Source organism: Podarcis pityusensis (genome assembly GCF_964106645.2).
Source record: "Podarcis pityusensis genome assembly, chromosome: 7".
NCBI lineage: Eukaryota > Metazoa > Chordata > Lepidosauria > Squamata > Lacertidae > Podarcis > Podarcis pityusensis.
Window position 1 is genome coordinate 88034412 of NC_138031.1, and position 21205 is coordinate 88055616.

At 45.3% G+C, this 21205-nt stretch overlaps 1 protein-coding gene across 5 annotated transcripts in view; it reads right to left on the minus strand.

The window, feature by feature from the left end:
* AFAP1 (actin filament associated protein 1) overlaps positions 1 to 18617 on the minus strand; it is a 60699-nt gene extending 42082 nt beyond the window's left edge. For 4 of the 5 annotated variants that reach the window (XM_081015160.1, XM_081015158.1, XM_081015159.1 and 1 more), the window contains exons 1-5: positions 18545 to 18617; positions 7146 to 7274; positions 5884 to 5981; positions 2217 to 2325; positions 398 to 609 (exon numbers count right to left, since the gene is read on the minus strand). In XM_081015160.1, coding sequence (XP_080871286.1) covers positions 398 to 609; positions 2217 to 2325; positions 5884 to 5981; positions 7146 to 7272 — 546 coding nt within the window. In that variant the 5' untranslated portion in view covers positions 7273 to 7274; positions 18545 to 18617. Of the gene's footprint in view, positions 1 to 397; positions 610 to 2216; positions 2326 to 5883; positions 5982 to 7145; positions 7275 to 17939; positions 18114 to 18544 lie in introns of those variants that run through there. The other variant, XM_081015157.1, reaches the window with a different exon arrangement.
* Between the last annotated feature and the right edge of the window lie 2588 nt (positions 18618 to 21205).

A 21205-nucleotide genomic window follows, 5' to 3' on the forward strand; every position in this document is an offset into this window, starting at 1 on the left:
AGATAAAAAGCATCAACATTAGCACAACTATATTGAGACCATGTCATGGTTTCTAAAATAGCAATAAAATTTGTTGTCAGAAAAACTAGTAATGAAACAGAAGCCCCAGCTGAATTCTAGTACTCTGATCCACAAAGCTTTTGCACTATGGCAATAAATTTTGCTGTTGTGAGATTTTGTGATAAGTGGGTTGTCCTACTGGTTATGTTTTCACCAGGCGTCTACTAGATTGATTAGGTCCCTGTTTCTGAAGGGAAAGAGAGCCAATCCATGACTAATGGCAGCAGCAAGTCAGCCAGCACACCCAGGCAGGTGGCTCACAGCTTCATGGATAGTTTTCTCAGGTTTCAAAACACTATAACTGGCATTATCACAAAAAAACATAAATTTTAGTCACCAGTAGTTTGTTTTCTTTGATCACACAAAGCAGTTTAGTCCACTGCCCAAATCGCTTCTTTCTTAAAAGGAAGGCACAGATTTTAGCATCCTTAACAAGGTCCATCGATGCTTCTTCAGAAGGCCACTGGTGTCTCATTTTCTTCCCTTTCCCATCCTCATCCTCTTCATCGTAAGACTCATAAGAGCTGCTCATAGCATCAGAATCGTAATCTTAAGACAAAAGTGGTGGGGTGGGGAGTTCTATTAAAATAAACTTAACCAAACAGCACATTCCAACAAAGCAACATTTGGAACAAAACAGTCTGCTCAGAATGATCTCGTGTCTATCAAAACATTTTCTTAAGTGGTATCAGTAGAGTAAAAGATCAATAGACGTAACTCTACTGAGTAACTTTTTATAGAAGTACAGTGGTACCTCTGGTTGCGAAAAGAGTGCAACCCGCAGCGCCACATCTGCGCACGTGCAGGTTGTGATTCGCCACTTCTGTGCATGCGTGTGACGTCATTTTGCACTTCTGCGCATGCGCGAGCGGCAAAACCCAGAAGTAACCCTCTCCGGTACTTCTGGGTCGCCACGGGACATAACTTGAAAGAACGTAACATGAAGCGGACGTAACATAAGGTATGACTGTATCACATTTACATTTTCACTAGCAAAGTTAGCTTACAAATAATAACCAAAGCCGCAATAACTATAAAACAAAGGAAGAAATGCAGAATCCTAAACCTATTTGTTTGGGAAGTTGGTTCAAATGTTTAAGGGTCTTGTTGTCCAGCCCTCTCTCATTACACTTCCTCATAATGTGAGAAGGAAAATGCTGATCTGAAAGACACCCAAATCCCAGGCCTACTTCCTTGTACATAAAATAAGTTTTATATGCCCATGAAAGGGCAAATGTTTAATCAGTTTGTGCAGTCCCACAATGACTTTAATGCGACATTCTTAAGTGAGCCAACCAGATGTCTATGGGAAGCCCTCTCTTGCTCAGAATCCCCAGAAATTGGTGCTCAAAGGCATTCTGTTTCTAACACTGAAGCCACAGATATAGTGACAGCACAATTCAAACCCACGATCCACCAGGATGATAAGTAAGTTTTCTCGCTGAGCCCTTATCCTGGCTTAGCCAGAGGCACAGCAGGTAAGTCTCCTATCCCAGCTCAGCCAAAGCTGGCTGAACTGAGGCCAGTGTAAAAAGGAGTGTGGCTGGGTGGGATAACACATGGGTGACTTGCACCTATTCCAAACCCCCTTCAGCTTGGTCATGTGACCTAAGATCCTGGTAAGGGATTGGACTAGCTGACCCTCAGGATCCCTTCCAACTCTATAATCCTATGGAACCTACACCGTCAAAAAAGGTGGTGTAAGTCAAACTCTATTTTAAAGGCTTGTTTTCCCTCTGCCAGACTCAGGCCAGCACAGCCAGCAGTAGCCTTGTTCCTCAATGGAGTTTGGAAATAAGGGCAATTTATGCCAGCTTCATTTATGCCAGTTTAAATTACCCAGAGTAGATTCTGCTGGCTTCCTATAGTTAGAATTGCTTGGTAAAAAGGTCAAGCGGATCATTATTTGAAAAGTGCAAGACAGTCTTGAATGCTTGAGTAGCATACAGCGAGCAAAAATAATTCTTGGTAGGTAACCTAGAATACTGATCAAGTGTCACAGGCTCAACATTTAGCTTCTCAATCCTACCAACAAATGAAACGGAATCTAGTTTAGCTAAAACAGGTTTATCAGTTTTGTGCAGATATATTATATATTGTCTGCATTTTTTTCCTGTTTGCAGTTGACTTTACTCAGTTGTATATCTTTTACTTACTGGATGTGATGTATTCTGGAGCCTTTCCTGGACTGAGTGGTACTGCTTCCTCATAGTAACCTTCAGGAAGGGATGAGGAAGGTAATGGTGGTGGACCATTATCTGGTGGCTAAATGCGGGAGGAAAGTTTATTTTCGTTATTATTTATTTATTTATTTAATATTTATATCATATTATATTAATATACCACTGTATCAAAAAACTATTATTGCAGCGGTTTACAACACTATAAAAACATAAAAGCAGGCAATAAAATAATAAAAAGTTAAAAACAAGTTAAAAGCAAAAAAACAAAAACCAAGCATCAATAGACCATTGTGGGGGGTGTACTCCCAACTGCCTACATAGGCCTGGCACAACAGAAAACTTTTCAGCAGGCATTCAGAAGTTGGCACAGAAGGCACCCCCTGACTCTCTGTTGGCAGGGTGTTTCTCAGGACTGGGCCGATGATACTTTAAGCTCAATTTCTCATTGCTGTCAAACAAGCCTCACCAGCTCTGGGAATGACCAGAACCTCTCTTGCAGATGATCTCAGCGGCTGAGCTGGAATATAAGGGTCCAGGCGGTCCCTGAGGTATCCTGGCCCCAAGTTGTTCAGGGCTTTGTAAATCAATGCAAGAACCTTAAACGTGGCTCATTAGCAGATGGGGCAGCTAATGCAGCTGCTTTACCAACACAGTCACATGTTCTCAACCAGAATCTCCCATCATCAATCTGGCCGCGGCATCCTGCCCCATCTGGAGCTTCTGAACCAGACCCAAGGGCAGCTCCACAAAAGTGAAGCACATTGAATGGCCAAAAGAAAACATCAAGGTGTTGTGGTTGTTGTTTTACATTATGTTCAGATCTTGCAACTTCTTTAGGAATCCTGCATGGAAATTTGAACGTCCCAATGCAGCTTTTGTGTAATTACAGCAGACCACTCAGCTAAGCTGCCTTTTCTTCTAAGGTAGGGAAATGTGATCTGAGTGTTCTTCCAATTACTTAGCAGCACAGGACTGCGCCCAAAAGTCTTCCACATCAAGACGATGTGTAACAAAGTAGAGAGAGTGATTATGATGGACTCTGTATCAGTGGAGAATTTATTGGCTACTGCAAGGCTGTTTCTTAAGGAAGGAAAGAGAACCAAATATACTTGAATGACTTGCTAGTCTAGTCAACAGGGTGGAGGAGTGCTCTTGTGTCCCTCCACCCTTTTCCTTTCCCCCACTTTAAATATTTGCCTTCTATTGAAAGCAATGGGAGGGAAATAAAAGGGACCAGACTATGCCACCTCCAGGGCTGGCATTATTCATCCCCTGGTTTGGGGACCTACCAGAAAGGACTCAGTCCCACACAACGCACTCCCAGGGCCAAAGGATGGCATGGCCTGACAAATTCAGCAAATCTGCTGGTTGTAACGTAAATCAAGCAAAACCAAGCAACGGGTAATCGTTTAAAATAATAACACAAATGTTTATAATTCTAAATGGAAAGACAGAGGTGTTAAATATTCAAGAATAAAGTTATCAAAGTACTTGCCCAACTGTTAAAATATCACATGGGCCTAGGGCTAAGATGTGGCAGCATTTACAAAGATAGTCCACAGCAAAATGTGCCTAGATGAGTCAGATGCTTTCCATAAAAATGCAGGTTCAACCAAGTTGAAGAGACTGATTGGGAATAATAAAATCACTGAGTTGAGAAAGTCATTAGAAGGAGGGATGGAGATCCCTAAACATTATCATGTTGCTATTTTAACAGCTGTGGTAGAATGAACAAATACAAGTAAAAATTACTCATGCTGGGAATTGGAAGAAAGCAAGTGGGACCTGAAACAATATGTGGTGTGGATTAATTCTCTTCAGGACTCCAAACAGCCATACCTGGAAGAATTTCACTACTAGTTATAGGATTGAACAGATATTTCTCTGGCAGCATATAAACATTATTAGTGGGCTAGAATGTGTTTTTTTCTTTAAGGTGGAGAATGCAGACAGCCTGATATTAAGGTAGCTTTGGTCCCGTAGGTGAGAGATGGAGGGAGGAAGGGAGGGGTATTTAGATGAGGCATCATGTTTACAGAATTATTTTTCTTGGTGTAGTGTGAGGAAGATGGTGAAGCGTCACTGCAGGGTTTGTGAGAAAGTTGGAGGAAATATCTTCTATAACCTTCAGAACTACTGGAGATTCTGCCCACCTGCCCCTGCAGAGTGAGAGATGGAGAGGGCAAGTGCTTGCTATGAAGGCTTTGTTCACGGGATGTTTATGGATTATTGCTTGTATGTCAGTATTTGTCCGGGTTTGTCTGGGTCTCACAGAGTAGGCATGCGAGTTGTTTGAGGATGGGAAGCTGAACTGTGGGAATAGTGTCAGGAGTGTGATCTGACAGTGTCCTAGAATAGTAATTATGAGCAAATTAGTTTAGGGTGTTTTTGAGTTTCATTAGTGTGAATGTGTTGTTCATGTATAGAATGTGCTTGGGTGGAACAGAATGTGATGTATTTGTAGCAGTAATTATGTTTTTGTTGTATAGGGGGCTGGGAATGCAATTGGACTGTGCAGCGCGCCCCAGGCTTCGGTTCCCCAACCTGGTTTGGAGGCTGGCGGCGGGGAGAAGCAGCGCGCCTTCCCGCTGTTCCCCGACCTGGTTTGGGCTTCAGGCAGATATCCGCAAGCAGTGGGAGCCCGGCGGGAAGCCGCGACAGTCTCCCAAGGCTTGCGGAGAGCTGCCTGTTCTGTGGGCTGGGGTCGGGGGAAGCTCGGGCTTCCCCCGCCCCAGCCCTGCGCCTGGGGGGGGGGGAATAAATTTTTTCCCCTTTATTTCCCCCCTCCAAAACTAGGTGCGTCCTATGGGCCGATGCGTCCTATAGGGCGAAAAATACAGTAAATATTAACAAATATAGTCTATCAAATGCTGTAAGTTAAATACAATTATACGCTAGCTGTCAAATACTGTCTCATATTAACTTCTATTGCATTCAAGCCATAAAATATAGTCATTTACATTGTAAGAGGGATTTTCACACTATGTCCCAGGCTACCCTGAGTTCTTTGGAAGAGTAGATTAAAGGCAGCCTGTGCACTTGGTCTGCAATGTGCAACCACAGGAATGTCTGGTGTTACAAGACCCAAGTGAGTACAAGACCCAAGAACACACTGCAGCATCTTGTACACTGTTCAGGGATTCTGTGGAGAACACAAGATAAATTCCTTGGCATATGTCAGTAGAGCAATTATTCCCTGAAGATAGAAGTATGAAAACAACTGAGACTGATTAACATGTCAGCTATCCAATATCGCAAAATATTAATTGGCAGGCATCAAATATGGAAATCAATTAAAATTGGGTGAAAATTTGGTGTAGTATCTTCATTGAAAACAAAACACTGGGAATAGTCAATAAGCAAATTTGTTTCAATGATATTTAAGTATGAACAGGAAGACCTGGTGGATAATCTGTTAAGGACAGTATTAGCTCAAAGTGAAAGTCAAATTGCTATACAAGTAGAAGGTATGGCAAGGAAGGTATGGCAAATCATCCTACTGAATATGCTTTCACACTTTAATTACATATGAGGGAACAGGTTATACATTCAAATAAACAAATAGGTAAACGAATTCCAAAGCTGTACTATTTTTTAAAAAATGAGAAAGATCTCTTCATTAGCAAACACTTATACTCACCAGCCATTGCTGAGGAATCTCTGGCAGAGGCATCTGCGGAGGAGCAGGTAAGTTACCGGTAACCTCTTGTTTCTGTGCATTTTCTTTTATTTCAAAATCTAATGTGAGGATGGGGAAAAGATTATGTAAAATTGATATTAATTAATGGAGTTGGTGATGCTTACCATGGCATCAACTCAAAGCTTACACATAGGACATGGGGTGGGAGAGAAGGAATAACACATTACAAGGGCAGTGACTTGCTAAATGAAAATAAAAACAAGAGGGGAGTTAAGAATCCTTACTTTAAGAAGCCACTAAAGTTTATCATGAGGGAACATCCTTGGAGCTGCAAAGAAAAGAATGGGAAGGCACTCTTGCCCCCACTTGAGGAATGAAGAGAATGATGCAAATCTTTCCTCTGGGAATGGGGCACTAGTGAGAGTTGTGGCCTGTCCAGTGCAAAGACCCCCTCCTCCCTTGAAAACAGCCTTTAACCGAAACCAATGGCTGTTTTCAAGACAAAATGCCATGGGGTGGCAGTTTTAGAAGGGTCAGAAAGTAAGTGGTCAGCCCTCCACTCTCCATGCCCTGTGACACCACCACCCCTTAAAAAAGAAGCCCCTCACACACAGGGAAATGAGACTTGAAAACAGCCTTTCATTGGGCTGAATGAGAAGCTGCTTTCAAGCCTAACTGCTGTGCAAAGAAGAGTTAACCCTCCTCCTTCCTCCATAAAACACCCGTTCCCTGTTAGAGGCATGAACTGTTTGTGCCCAATTTGACCATAATCCCTGCCCTCAGCACTAATAAATAATTAATAATAATAATAATATATTATTTATACCCCGCCCATCTGGCTGGGTTTCCCAGCCACTCTGGGCGGCTTCCATCCAAATATTAAAAACACAATACAGCATCAAACATTAAAAACTTCCCTAAACAGGGCCGCCTGTAGATGTCTTTTAAAAGTAAGACAGTTGTTTATTGCCTTGACATCTGCTGGGATGGCGTTCCACAGGGCAGGCGCCACTACCGAGAAGGCCCTCTGCCTGGTTCCCTGTAACCTCACTTCTCGCAGCGAGGGAACCACCAGAAGGTTCACCCCTGCAAGAATGGCCACTTGGAAATGCTATTCTACTCGGGTGCAGAACATGTAAGCCAGACTGCAACAAAATGAGGAGGGGGGAACTGGGTGAGGTTTTGTTTTCCTAGTGCTCTGGGTTAAACACAGTCTTGCCTCACCCCATACCATATGCTAATAACATAAACCTGGCATTAACCTTTTGATGATTGTATCCTCAGAAGAATGTTACTCAAAGCTGCCTTCTTCTCCCTGACTGTGGTTGTTAAGTATTCATGGTCCAGAAGCTGAAGAAACAGCTGTAGTTCAACTATTAATTCTTCCATGGCTGAAACAAAATAAAAACAATTTCTTATAATGAAAATAAGCATAAAAATGACATTTAGAACAGGCAGCCTAGCAGAACTGTAAAAGGAAGCTGCTGGTAGTGGTTTAAATTGTACATAGCAGCTTCCTGTCTATTGTTGTTTGAGACCATTTGAACAACAGTTCCCCCTTAGGTAGGAATGGTATTTATACCAAGGCACTCCAGTGACAGGCAACTGAAGGGAAAGCACACTTCTATGGATAGGGGTAAGATGGCCAACTGGTAAATCCACCACCCAAACCAATTTCATCTAACCCTTCGCTTGATGCCATTTTTCACATTTCTGCATTTATAGTCCACCTTCACTGACAGTCTGTTTATTTGGCACAACATACTTCTGGCCTCTATGAGACGCGGGTGGCGCTGTGGGTTAAACCACAGGGCCTAGGACTTGCCGATCAGAAGGTCGGCAGTTCGAATCCCCGCGATGGGGTGAGCTCCCATTGCTCGGTCCCTGCTCCTGCCAACCTAGCAGTTCTAAAGCACGTCAAAGTGCAAGTAGATAAATAGGTACCGCTCCGGCGGGAAGGTAAACGGTGTTTCCGTGCGCTGCTCTGGTTCGCCAGAAGTGGCTTAGTCATGCTGGCCACATGACCCGGAAGCTGTCTGTGGACAAACACTGGCTCCCTCGGCCAATAAAGCGAGATGAGCGCCGCAACCCCAGAGTCAGTCACGACTGGACCTAATGGTCAGGGGTCCCTTTACCTTTACCTTACTTCTGGCCTCTAGACTACTGTCAGGAAAATGAGTGATCTTTGAGGATTCAGAAAGTGCTCATCTCTTGGACAGAGGGATACAGTGGTGCCTCGCAAGACGAAATTAATTCGTTCCGCGAGTTTTTTCGTCTTGCGATTTTTTCGTCTTGCAAAGCACGGTGTCGGGAAAGTTTTGGAAAAGCTTCAAAAATCACCAAAGTCTTCAAAAACCTCAAAAAAGGGGGGTGCTTGGGAGGGAAGGAGAGGCGGGCGCGGGGCGTGGGGGGGAGGCGGGGCGGAGGTTGCTGCCTGAGCCCCCGGGATCGGTTCGGCTCGCCTTGCTCCGACCCTTTGCACTACAGTCGGCGCCATCTTACTGCTGCTGCTGCTGTCGCCGCGGTAGTCAAAACTCCTACCGGCCTAAAAGTTGTCTGGTGCAAAATCCCTTCTGCAGCAGCAGCCTGAAAGAAAGCGAGAGCGCCAGCCAGCCAGCCGTCCGCTGTGGGCAGGAGGGAGGGAGCGTCAGCGACGGTGGATGCCTATTGCCCCTGTTGCTGCTGCAGCCGGCCAGCCAGCCAGAAGCGCGCGAGCGGAGAGGGATGCATCCAGCCCGTTGGAGAGGAGCGCGGGGGCGCGTCCCCGGTGGCTCCCGAGCTGACCTTGCCTGGCCCGGCGCCTTCCCCGCTGCCAAAGGGCGACTCACCTGCTGCCTGCGCTGCGCCGGGACTAACTCGAGCGGGGCGAGGAGAACACACACTCGCGAGCACACACACCGAGAGGCAAACTTGCCGCAGCCGTCGATGTCGCGGGGTTGGAAAGCACAGAGATGCAGGTAGGGGGCGCCCCTCGCAGGGCGAGCACCGGAGGGCCCGGGCAGGCGCTCTTGTCACCGCCGGGGCGCGGGGGGGGGGAGAAGGAAGGAGCCCCGTCCGAAGAGCCCCGGAGCCTGGCCTCCCTAACTGGGAGTTGTGGGGAGGGAAGTGTGCGCGCCTTGCTATTTTTCGCCGAAACAAAGCTCCCTCTCCCTCAGAACCCGCCTTCACGCGTTCTTGCCCCTACGGAGATGCACACCGTGTGCTATGAGTTGCTCCTCGAAGTCAAGCCGCAACTGTATTAACGGTTTTAAGAAAAAGGAAACAAACTTGCAAGACGTTTCCGTCTTGCGAAGCAAGCCCATAGGGAAAATCGTCTTGCGAAGCAACTCAAAAACGGAAAACCCTTTCGTCTTGCGAGTTTTCCGTCTTGCGAGGCATTTGTCTTGCGAGTTTCCACTGTAAACAGTTTGCAGCAAAGCCAGTTCAAGAATTACCTGCCTCCTTCATTAGACTAGAGCACATTCTTCCCTTTATTGATGCTCATCTACAAACATTAACATATGGAAGCCAAGGGGTGGGATGGGTATAAAGTGCCCTACACTGCCAGATGATGATGGTGAAACAGGACACTGCACATATTTGGGTAAATGTGTGATGTAAACAGCTTTTAGATGTCTGAGGAACCATGAGGAAGAGCTTTGAGCTTTCTAGTAACATTTGAACCTGCCCTTCATATGCAAAGGCACAGAAAAAAAAGAAGCAGAGCAGCTAAGATGATCCAGGCGATGGAATGCAGGGAGCCTTAATAGATTAGAACAAATCTTTCATGTACTGACAGTATAGCACAGAGTTAATATTGTCTGTTCTCTAGGAAAAAGCAAAACAGATTTATTGACCATAAAATTTCTGATGCCATGGAAAAATCAACTGCTAGATTTATTTCTCAAACTACATCACCCTTTATTTAAGGCTATCCATAAAGATAACCAGGTAACTTTCTGAGAAGCAAGGTTTAATTAGATACAGTTATTGAAGATGTTGTTATGTTGCCTAGGGGAAAGCAGTACAACTGAGAGATCACAGGGGAAGGTCAATTCCCAGGTGGTATATATTCATCCTCACCCTTGATGTGGCAGCACATTTCTTCTATGAAAAGTAAAAAAAAAAGGATACAATGAGGGCAGAGACACAAATGGGGCAGCCCTCCCATAATGAACAAGCCTAACTTTCAACAAGACTATAAAAAAATGAATGTAAAGATTAATTCGGTTGGCTGGTTCAGATGTTCTCAGAAACAAAATTTTGTATATGAACACTTAGATGTAAGTGTACAAACACCTGGCTAACTATTAATCATGGCCACAAGCCTAGATTGCTTTTAAAGGAATTAGAAATGTTTATATTTCATTTTTTATGCCCATCATCTGAATATCTTAGTGTGGTTCACAGCATAAAAATACAGAATAAACAAAACAAACCAATAACCTCCCTCCCAATGTTCATGGAGAAGTAGCCAGTCCCTGGTTGTGAGCTCCCAGAGAAATCTGGCTGGCCGTGTTGGAAGCAGAACGCTAAGTGAGGAGGAGCTCTGGTCTCTTCCACCAAGACAATTCTTGCGTTAAGAGAAGATGGAGCATGCATTTCCAATCATGAGACACACATTATGAGCAGCTCTACATATCTGCTGCATATTAAATGTTAAGTGTAAACAAAATATGGATAAATACGCTGATATGCCGATCCCCATACCATCTCAAAGGCAGGAGGAATGTCTGTCCTACACTGAGACTCTCATTAGTTGGCCATCAGAGCTGCACCCAGCTGGGTCCTCTGGCTCAGGCAATGACAACCACTAACCACACTACAACTGGGATGGATTTTCTCATCTTGCCAGCTGCTTCTGTTGCTCACTTGAAAATTAATAAGGCTCATATCAGAATTAAGAAGCTATTGCTGCCATCTGTCTTCCTTAAAACACCACCACACTGAATTATTAAACACTGCAAACAAACACACATTTCTAACTTTTATGTGATTTCAATTACTTCTGCACCAACAGAATCCTTTGCGAATAAAGAGCCAGAAGACTTTATTTGCCATTTCATTTTGTCAACCTGAAATTCCTGGTAGCACTTTTCATTTGATTTTATCCTTAGCCCTCCACAAAGAATTACACATTTGAGTTCCCTCTTAAATATTTAGAAGTGTAACTGAAAGGTGGTTTTTTTTGCTGGGGGGGGCATGTTTCTTGGCAAAGGAGGAAAAAGGAAAATCCTTCATTAAGTCTCCCCATTACCATCAACGTTATCAAGCCTTCATCAACATATGGCTGAAAATGGTCACTATGGGACTTGGCATGGCCTGTCTGTCTGAGTGTGCAGCTGCCAACTGTCTGTAGAAAACAGCTGTGACACACACCAATGACTGGGAGAGGCAAATCTTACAGAGGTCTTGCTTCAGATATCACATTACAATGTATTTCATAATCCTCTCCCCACCCCATCCTCCATTAACACGAGGGAGGGTATGGATTAGGTATTTGAACTTCCAAGAGAGAACTATGTCATAAATAAATTTCAGTGTGGCATATCAATGCTCAGAGATAATTCACATTACACTGTTGCTGGTTTTATTCTGTTGTGATTCAACTTCCATGTTGTATTCTTTTATCTTATGCTTTCAATCTTTTAATTGTAAACAACATACGTAAGTTTGAAGTTGACACAGTAACCAGAGTAAAACATAATTCTGTTCACATCACTTTTTTAGGTGTCTTTCGATACCATAGCAAAATGTTCCAAGTTTTCAAAAGACAGTATGTTGGATCTTGTTAGCCAAGTAATCCAGCAGAACACAGGCAAAATGTTTACAATTCTGCAAATTGTTTGAAATGCCATATGCCATTATACCTCTTTGTTCCTTTTCTGCACTACTTCTCCACAAATGAAGTTCAGATGCCAGGAGTTTCTTTGACTTAACACTCCAAAACACGAGAACCACACCTAATTGGAGAAAGTTGAGCAGCTATATGCCAAATGCAGAGGGGCGTAGCTTAGAGAGACTACAAGTCTCTAAAAGAAACATTACATCAGGCATCAGTTTGCCAGAAGTGATCAAAACGAGCATACACACCCCATCTTCACCACAACAAAAATGTGCAAATATCGTTCTTTCTAGTGCTATTCACAATAAATAAAAAGTTAAGCTGTCATGTACACAGTGGACAATAGCCAAATAACAAAGTCATCTGTCAGCATTTCACCAGTCAATTGACAGGTCTACCACCTTAAGAGGGAAGATCCCAGTGTTTTCCAAAACACACCTATGTCTGGGGAAGGGCACAACTGCTTACATTTAAGTGTGAACTGGCCCCCAGATCAAGGTGGCAGCTTTTTCAAGGAGATGCAGTTACTCATCACCAGCCTGCTAGGCTCCCCCTTGGTATGACTCCAGTTTCATTTACTTTTTTATAACCACAGAATCCAGGGGAAAGCATGGCAGACCAAACCAACCAACCAAAGGCTCTCCTTGGTAGGAAACACATCAGCAAATTTTAGTCTGATTTTATGGGCAACAATTGCAATCAATTCCTCTTTACATGTTCCGAACTTATCAAAGTAACACATTCTCAAGGTAAGAATGATTCTGGCAAGAGTCTGACAAATCTTTCCCTAGAGAGAGCACACCATTAACAAAATAGTGCACCATTATCCTCACCTGCTTGTTGTCAGCCATCATATTAGTACATAGCACACATATTTCCAAGTGGTGAGGTGTTCCAAGACAGCACAACAAGGTTAAAATTCCTTTGAATGAGAAAGCACTGAAGATCAGACACACCAGTTCATCCAGATGATCAGAAGCACCAGACACATCTTTGAATACTGAGGGGCCCAGTCCCCTAAAAAAATATTATGGGGGCCGAAACTGCTTTGGCCCCTAGGAGTCAGCACCTATGCTGGGGATTTAGGGCATTCTTACAATATTTCTTTAATTTACAACTATACTGTATAAGCAAAGTGGTCCTATAAGCAGAGAGAATCAACCCAACTCCTAGAGAGCAGCTATGGCAGGCTGCTCTAAAGCAGTGTTTCCCAACCTTGGGTCCCCAACTGTTTTCAGACTACAGTTCCCATCATCCCTGACCACTGGTCTTGCTGGCTAGGGATGATGGGAGTTGTAGTCCCAAACCAGCTAGAAACCCAAGGTTGGGAAACACTGCTCTAAAGTGGCACTACTAAACTGTCTCTCTCTGCCTGCTTCTGAACCCCAGTTGCTGGAAACCACAGGAAGGGAGAGTGTTCTGGTGCTCAAATCCTGCTTGCGGGTTTCCCAGAGGCATCTGGCTAGCCACTGTGAGAACAAGATGCTGGACCAGGTGGGCCACTGCCCTGATCCAGCAGGCTGCTCTTATGTTCTTCTACCCATTCATTTCCCAAAAACCACACACACATATAAACACACCTTGTGGTGCACAGGTCCAAGCCCCTATTCATGCAGATGAATTGTCCATTCCAGAGAAAGGGGACACTAAGAAAACTGCATAGCTCAGTTGGTTTAGAGCATGGTGGTAATAATACCAGAGTTGCAGGTTCTATCCCCATATGGAACAGCTGCATTGCAGAGGGTTGGACTAGATGATCCTCAGGGTCCCTACTGTTCTATGAGTCTTTTTGTCAAGGCCATGACCATTCTTTCACAGTGAGTAAACCGGCCAACCATATCACAATTTGAATGATTGCCAACCCGTACCACCTTGTGCATTCCTTCCAAAGAGGTCACTGACTTATTATTATTATTATTATTATTATTATACTGCTCTATACTCAGAGGTCCCAGGGCGATTCACATAGTCTGGAAGTTAACAGCTGTGCAAGCATCTGTCAAGGAACTAGATGTAAATCATACATTCAAGATTCTAAAATAAGAGTTGATTTTAAAAGGCAACACCAGCAAAAAAAAGTGCAGGTTATAATTCATTCCACATCCTCCTTTTAATCTGTGCTTCATTCATTTCCTAGCTCTAGTATCATCATCAACCCTCAAATCATCTGGGAGTAGCTTTCATTCTCTAAGATCCAACTGTTGTCTGTGGGTTTCGCAAGTAGCTTCAAAGAGAACTACTTGGTAACAAACAACCGCCACCTTATGAAATGCAACTACAACCAATATTGAAGCAAATGTGCTATACACTCAGGAGGTCATTGTCCAAAAGCCTACTTCAGTCCTCAACACCACTTCCTATGTACGAAGACCGAACTGTAGAAGACCTCAAAAAAACAAATTTTGGGTCCACTGTGCTCCATACTTCAGTCCCAAAACGCCTTTGAAAGGCAATAGTCCACGTAAAGTTATTTAAAAGCAGGAAAATATATTACCTCCCTTAGATTAAGCAATATTTAGCATATTTGTCATTAACCCGTTTATTGTTTTCAGACTCTTGTTGCTTCCAAATGCGTCTTCAAAATATATTGTGGACATAAGAGTTAATGACATTAATTTGAATAGACAGATAAGGTTGTATTCCTAAATTCCCCTGGTGGTAGCAATGTTATCAATAAGATGGTCATATATAACTACAGCCTTTTCCAGATATTAGCAAGTTACAGTTTACATCAAAGTCAAATTTTGCTTACCAAAACAGCCAGGTCAAAGCAAAGTCAAACAGAGAAGTTATCGAGTTTTACCTGCAGGTTAGGGAATTAAATAATTTAGAGAAGGGGAGGGTAACCCCAGTTTGGGGTCCTGATCTGAACTCCCCAATTTTTTTTCCTGCCCCTCAGACCCTACAGATTTTGGTGGCACAGGCAAAATAAAGAAATGAAGAACTAAAATAGATATTGGGGTGAGCAGAGATAGAGCCCAGCACACTGACAGGGATGTAAATTGCCTCTACTCTGGTCATGAGATCGATTAGAGAGGTGGGTGGGAGCCTTTTGTGCTTGTCTGCCCGTGCTTGCACATCCTAAAGCGCATATGTGAGCTTATGGCCACACCCACTTTTGCAAAGCCCCACCACTAGCATGAGGTCCCTGGAGAGTTGGCCAAGGACAAATCTGGCCCTCACTCCAAGAATATTAGTCATCTCTGATTTAGAGGAAATTGCTGAACTAAAATGCTTTTCTTCTTTGATCCCCCTGTTCTGCAGCTCTTAGTTGCTGGTCCTCTGCTCAATCCTTTGCCTAAAGGAAAAGATAATAATGGGTCATACCCAACTAACTTATTGAGAAATTCAGTTCGGATCTTAATGCGAACCTGCCTAATATGTAAACCCAAAGACAGCTAGCCTTCTAAATCTGCACTTCTCCAAATTTTGTGATGCTGTTCTCCGTCCAAACGATGCATATAAAAATGTGCATAAGGATACACATATATTAGTTAAAGTAGCATATAAAAATGCATTATATTTGCAAAAATGTGTGAATCAAACAAAATTACATGCAAATATTAGGAGACTGGCAATAAAATATTGGAAAACTCACACAATGATTTTTTAAGTTGCAAACTGATATGGGAACGTGGAGAACTGAACTTGAATCTGGAATAAAAATGACAATTGGTCATTCTTGAGGCAGTGCATCATACAGGAGGAGATGCAGAGCAGATTAATGATGGAATTATTTAATTTGGTATAAAAACCACCCTAAAATTTTTAGAAAGACTACCTCAAATTAAAATTTTCATTTCTTCTCAAAAGCAAGCCCTGCCAATTTTAATAGGATTGGTCTCAAATTAAGTATACAGAGGATTTTTAAATATATTTTTTAAAGCAGACAAATATAGCTATGGTTCTAACAAAGTAAAGGTAAAAGGACCCCTGACCATTAGGTCCAATAGTGACCGACTCTGGGGTTGCAGCGCTCATCTTGCTTTATTGGCCGAGGGAGCCGGCGTACAGCTTCCAGGTCACGTGGCCAGCATGACTAAGCCGCTTCTGGCGAACCAGAGCAGCGCACAGAAACACCGTTTATCTTCCCGCCGGAGCGGTACCTATTTATCTACTTGCACTTTGATGTGCTTTTGAACTGCTAGGTTAGCAGGAGCTGGGACAGAGCAACAGGAGCTCACCCTGTCACGGGAATTCGAACCACCGACCTTCTGATCGGCAAGCCCTAGGCTCAGTGGTTTAACCCACAGCGCCACCCGTGTCCTCTAACAAAGTACATGAAAGTAATTTCTATACAGATGCACAAATCACAAAAAGCTACCAATTTGTTCTCAGTCACCTGGGGAAAACACAGCTTTCCCCTAAACCATACAACCAAAAATAAATAAAATACAACCAAGCATAAATTATATTTTAATCAAGTAAAATTCTGTCCCTTCTCCAACCTCACAGAAAGAGGGGAAACACATTTTTAAAAGACCAGAAAAAGGAGCAGGAAACTGGTAGGAAGGGACTCTGATGAGATGGAAGAACACGGCAACCAGGAGGCATCAAAAGAGATCAGGGGCAGAATGCACCCCCTGGGCTGACAGTTGCTCACATGTGGCCTAATAAACTGGTAACAGCGCATTTGGGAGCATTCCAAACCTTTGAGAACCAGTGGAACTTCTTCCCAGCTCTGAGCAGATTTTCTGCTCTGGTTAAATCCAGGAAAAGTTATAGCTGAAATTAACTCTGCTAAGTGTTGCACAATTGGCTTGTTTGGCCTACAGGCCATGATATTTTCCATTTTAGTGCAGGACCCTGCAGAAGAAAAGAGGGCCACTGGGAGTCAGGGAGAGCCTCTGCCTTTCTTTGGAGCCCAAATAAGGGTGCAGTTTCTCCTTGAGCTTGTGCTGAGTTCAGAGACGCTTGGAAAGCACAAAGATGCCCCATTGTTTTCCAGGTGTTTTTAGGGTTCAGTGAGAGGATGGGAAGAAACCCTGCCCTCCTCTAGGTTCCAGAGCAGATTGGGAGCACTTGCCAGATTAAAAAGTATGATTGCCAATGGCGAGCACATTTGCAGATTCGGGTCAAACCTTTGGGGACTTGACCTGTATTGTTAATAACAAGGACTGATGGCCATCATTTTAAGTTTGTGTGGCAATGTGTCTTCTTCTGGCATCTTTCTACTGGACAATCTTACAATTAACTTTCAGATTTCACTTATGGTTACAAGAGCTCAGGGAGTTGAGTGAACAGGATATCAATCCCATTTGGGTACTCTGGTTGGCTACTAAAATATCTCAGCAAAGTAGTCCTTAAGTGGACTGCACTTCAATGGAAAAATAACTTTCTTGCAAATCCGATGAGTCTATGGGTCCCAAATTTAGCATAATTGTTTTTAAATATGTCTTGGCCTGGACTGGACCAAAGCTGAACCTGAAAATCAGTCTCCATTTTTCTACAGTTCCTTATGACTGCTAAGACACTGACTTCCTTTTAAGATGCTAAAGCCAAACATTACAGCTACCCAGTACTCAGGCTCACATTCCTGGAAATCATCAGAATTAAAATATGTTGTTGGATTAAGGAGTTAGGGAACCAGAGTCACAGTATGTAAAGTTTTGAATCTTAACGATTGGTTCAACAGAATTAGAGTATGTGTTATGCTATAATTTTGTATTTTTAAATGGAAAACTTGAGAGTAGAAATTAAAACAATTTCTCAAAGAATGAAAAATAAATTGTAAGAATGACAATTGCTCTGCATTTCTTACTCTAATATACTTTTAAGGATGGCAATTATTTTCATATCCATTATTCAATTATATGCTTTCCTTAATCCTCACAAATTTATTAATTGGAACTAACCTGACACATTCTGCAGTGTAGCTTAACTATTCCTTTAGCCAGGTGGTCAGATTTTTATCAGGCTTTAATAACAATGTATTTGGTAGCATCCCGCTGCTACAAAAGTTGCTACCTCAAAGATTTTTACTAACCTACCTGCTTACAAATATGTATGTTAGCAATTTGTAGCATACTGACAGGCTAATTTAGGAAGAAGAAAATGCAAACTAATAATAATAAATGCATCCCTGGTCACCTGGAAGCAATTCCCCTCAGCACCAGGCAAGTACCTATTTAGATATGCTAAAGTCATTCGATCCTGGTTGCACTTTTCAGTCTCCTTGCCAGAAGTCATCAGGAGCCAAACACACACAGTGGGCAATCTTCCGCACCTTTACCCGGGAGTAAGCCCAACTTGCTTCTCGGCAGATATGCACAGGATATCCGCTCAACTCTGCGGGACTTCGCTCAGTCCGGACCCCGAGTCCCATTCCACGGCCCCCAATGGGTGTTGCCACTCACAACTAACTTGGGCCGGATCTGGAAGAGTCCCCATTAACGAAAGGCAGGCCGGCTCCTCGAGAGCCTTTCCAGGATCGTCGCCCTCCGCTTCTGCCTTTCTCCCGGTGACAGGAATTCCCCGAAGCGCATCAGCATTTGCCGCTCGCCCGCCCAGCAGCCCCGCCGCCCCCGCCATCCTCCGAGACGCCGCCGCCGCCGCGGCGCAGGGAGCGAGGGGCGCGCAGGCAGGCAGGCAGGCAGGCAGGCGCTGCCCGGCGGAGCCACGGCTCCTCCCGAGCGGCTGGCCTCCGCCCGGGGCGCCCTCGCCCTCCCGCGCTCCGGCCCGGCAGCCAGCCAGCCAGGGAGGGAGCGGCCGGGGCTCCCCGAGGCCGCCTTTTGTCTCCGCGCTCGGGGCGCCGCCGGGCTCCCTCCTCCGCCTCGCCGGGAGCCGAGCGCTGCGCTGGCCAGCCCCCCACTCCGCCCGCCCGCCCGCCCGCCTTACCTGGCGCCCGCCTGGTCCCGCGGCGGCTGCAGACGCGGCCGGGAAGGAGACGCCCGCCCGCTCGGCCGCCCAGCCCCGCTCCGCCCCGCGCCGCGCGCTCCCGCTCTCTCTCTCTCCCGGCCGGGGAGCGGGGCCAGAGCGGGCCCCCCCCGAGTGGCGGCGGCGCGAGCCAATGGGCGAGCTGGGGGAGAGGGGGAGGCGGGGCCCCAGAGAACAAAGGAGGGAGGGGGCGCCCGGGAGAGGGGGAGGGGGCGGGGGCTGCGCCGCCCGGGACGCCCCAGTTCGAAGGCGGAGGCCTACCTCTGCCGGGTCCGGGTCGCGCCCCGAGAGCGGCGGGGTCCAGGCCGGGAAGCGGCTCCAAGGCTCCGCCTGAAGCCACGCAGAGCCCGCAAGGCGGCGCCCCCGGCCGGGGCCAAAGGCGAAGCGGGGCCTCTGGAGGGAAAGGCGGCGGGTCCGGTGGTCTCCCGCCGCCTGGGAGGAAGGGTCTCTTCTTCAGCTTTTCTGATCCTTGGTGGCCCCGTTGGGAGAAGCCGAAATAAATGATGGGCGTGCCATTAAAGTTCTCTCTTTTATAAAAGGGATCCTAATAGAATCCTAGAGGGATCCCCAGGGCTATCCAGTACTGTGCAAGCCCTGCAAGCAGGAATCACAACTGAAGCATCCCTGGCAGACAGCCATCCAACCTCTGCTTCAAAACCTCCAAGAAGGAGTGACCGCAACCTCCCGAGAAAGACCATTCCCCTGTTGGACAGCCCTTACCATCAGAAAGTGCTTTCCGATGCTTAGTCAAAATCTTTATTGAAACGTGAATTCACTGGTTCGAGTCCTACCTTCCCTAATGGAAGAATACAAGCTTGCTCCATTTCCCATGCAAAATGCCCCTTAGACATTTGAAGATGGCTATCATATCTCTTCTCAGTCTCCTGCCTTAGGTTGGTGGATGGGTGGACCTCCGATGGGAACATAGTCCAGAGGGAGCATGCCTGGACTAGGAACCCTTGACTGAATGCTGAAATCCTCACCACAGGCAGGAAACTCACAGCCATCAACAGAGGAAGAGCAGCACTTACTCCCCATGACCCTACAGTAGCTGCTGCAAGGCCTGTGACACCCATATATTTATCCCAACAGAAGTGCATGCTTTTAGTACTTTCAGGTGGGATCTGTCTTGGTGGTGCATCCTGGAGGCTGCTCTTTAAAATGAAGGCTAGGGACCCTGTGAAGATTGAAGCACCCTGCCAGCTGACTATAAAAAAGCTGGCAGAACTGGGGATTATGACCTGGCCTAAGGTGGTGTGAGTGTGTCTTCTGTGTTGCTCCCCTCTACACTTGAGGATCTGGAAGCGTAGTTGCATCCCCAGGTGCCAGAAATGGTGGTGCCTCCCTGCTTCGCACTAGAGGAAAGGAGACAGGGATTTCTAAAAATGACGTATAACAAAAATGTCCATAGTGTGGTGATGGTGTAAGTCAGGATGGGGGGGGGGGGAGCTCCCTTGGTCTCCCTCAAGAGAGGTGTATCTTTGCTGGAGAACAAACAGGGTTCACTCATTTTTGAAGACACTGTTTATACCTCATATGAACAAGGCAGCAGTATGAAAGAGTAAGATGTCTTATCCCTTCTTTGCTATTAATCTTGGAGGGTTTTTTTTTTAAAAAAAGACTAGAATCAACCAAGATGGAACTGCGTCAGGATTGTCCTTCCTCGCTTCTTTGTCAGAGGCAGCGAGATCTGTGGGCAGAGACTTGTGATCAAAGTGCTTGGCATTATTGTTTTGTGTGGTAAGGACTATGCCAAGCACCCCATCTTTCCTCTCAGATAAAATAGTTTAACTCAGGGGTCCTCACACTTTTTAAACGGGGCCGGTTCACTGTCCCTCAGAGACTGTTGGGGGCCGGACTATACTTTGAAAAAAATGCGAACAAATTCCTATGCACACTGCACATATTTTATTTGTAGTGCACAAAGAACAGGAAAAACAATACAATATTTAAAATGAACTATAGTGGTACCTCGGGTTAAGTACTTAATTCATTCTGGAGGTCCGTTCTTAACCTGAAACTGTTCTTAACCTGAAGCACCACTTTAGCTAATGGGGCCTCCTGCTGCCGCCGGAGCACGATTTCTATTCTCATCCTGAAGCAAAGTTCTTAACCCGAGGTACTATTTCTGGGTTAGCGGAGTCTGTAACCTGAAGTGCATGTAACCTGAAGCATATGTAACCCGAGGTACCACTGTATTTTAATCAGCATAAACTTATAAGCATTTCAATGGGAAGTATGGGCCTGCTTTTGGCTAATGAGATGGTCAGTATCACTAATGCTCATCCCTGCAACCCAGCCTGCACATGGATCTCCCTCACCCCCATGGCCCAGTCTACATGTGGGCCTTCCATGCCCCCATCCCCACAACCCAGCCTATACACGTGTCTGCCTCCACACACACATCCCCACAACCCAGCTTATACACGGCTCCCTAACCCCCACGACCCAGCCTATGCATGTGCTTCTCTAACCAGATCCCCATGACCCAGCCCACACCTGTGTCTCCTTAAGCCCCATCCTCACAACCCAACTTGCCCGCGTGTCTCCCTAACCCCCATCCACCCGCCCAGCTTGCACGCCTGTCCGCCAACCCCAAATCCCCACACGCCAACTTGCCCG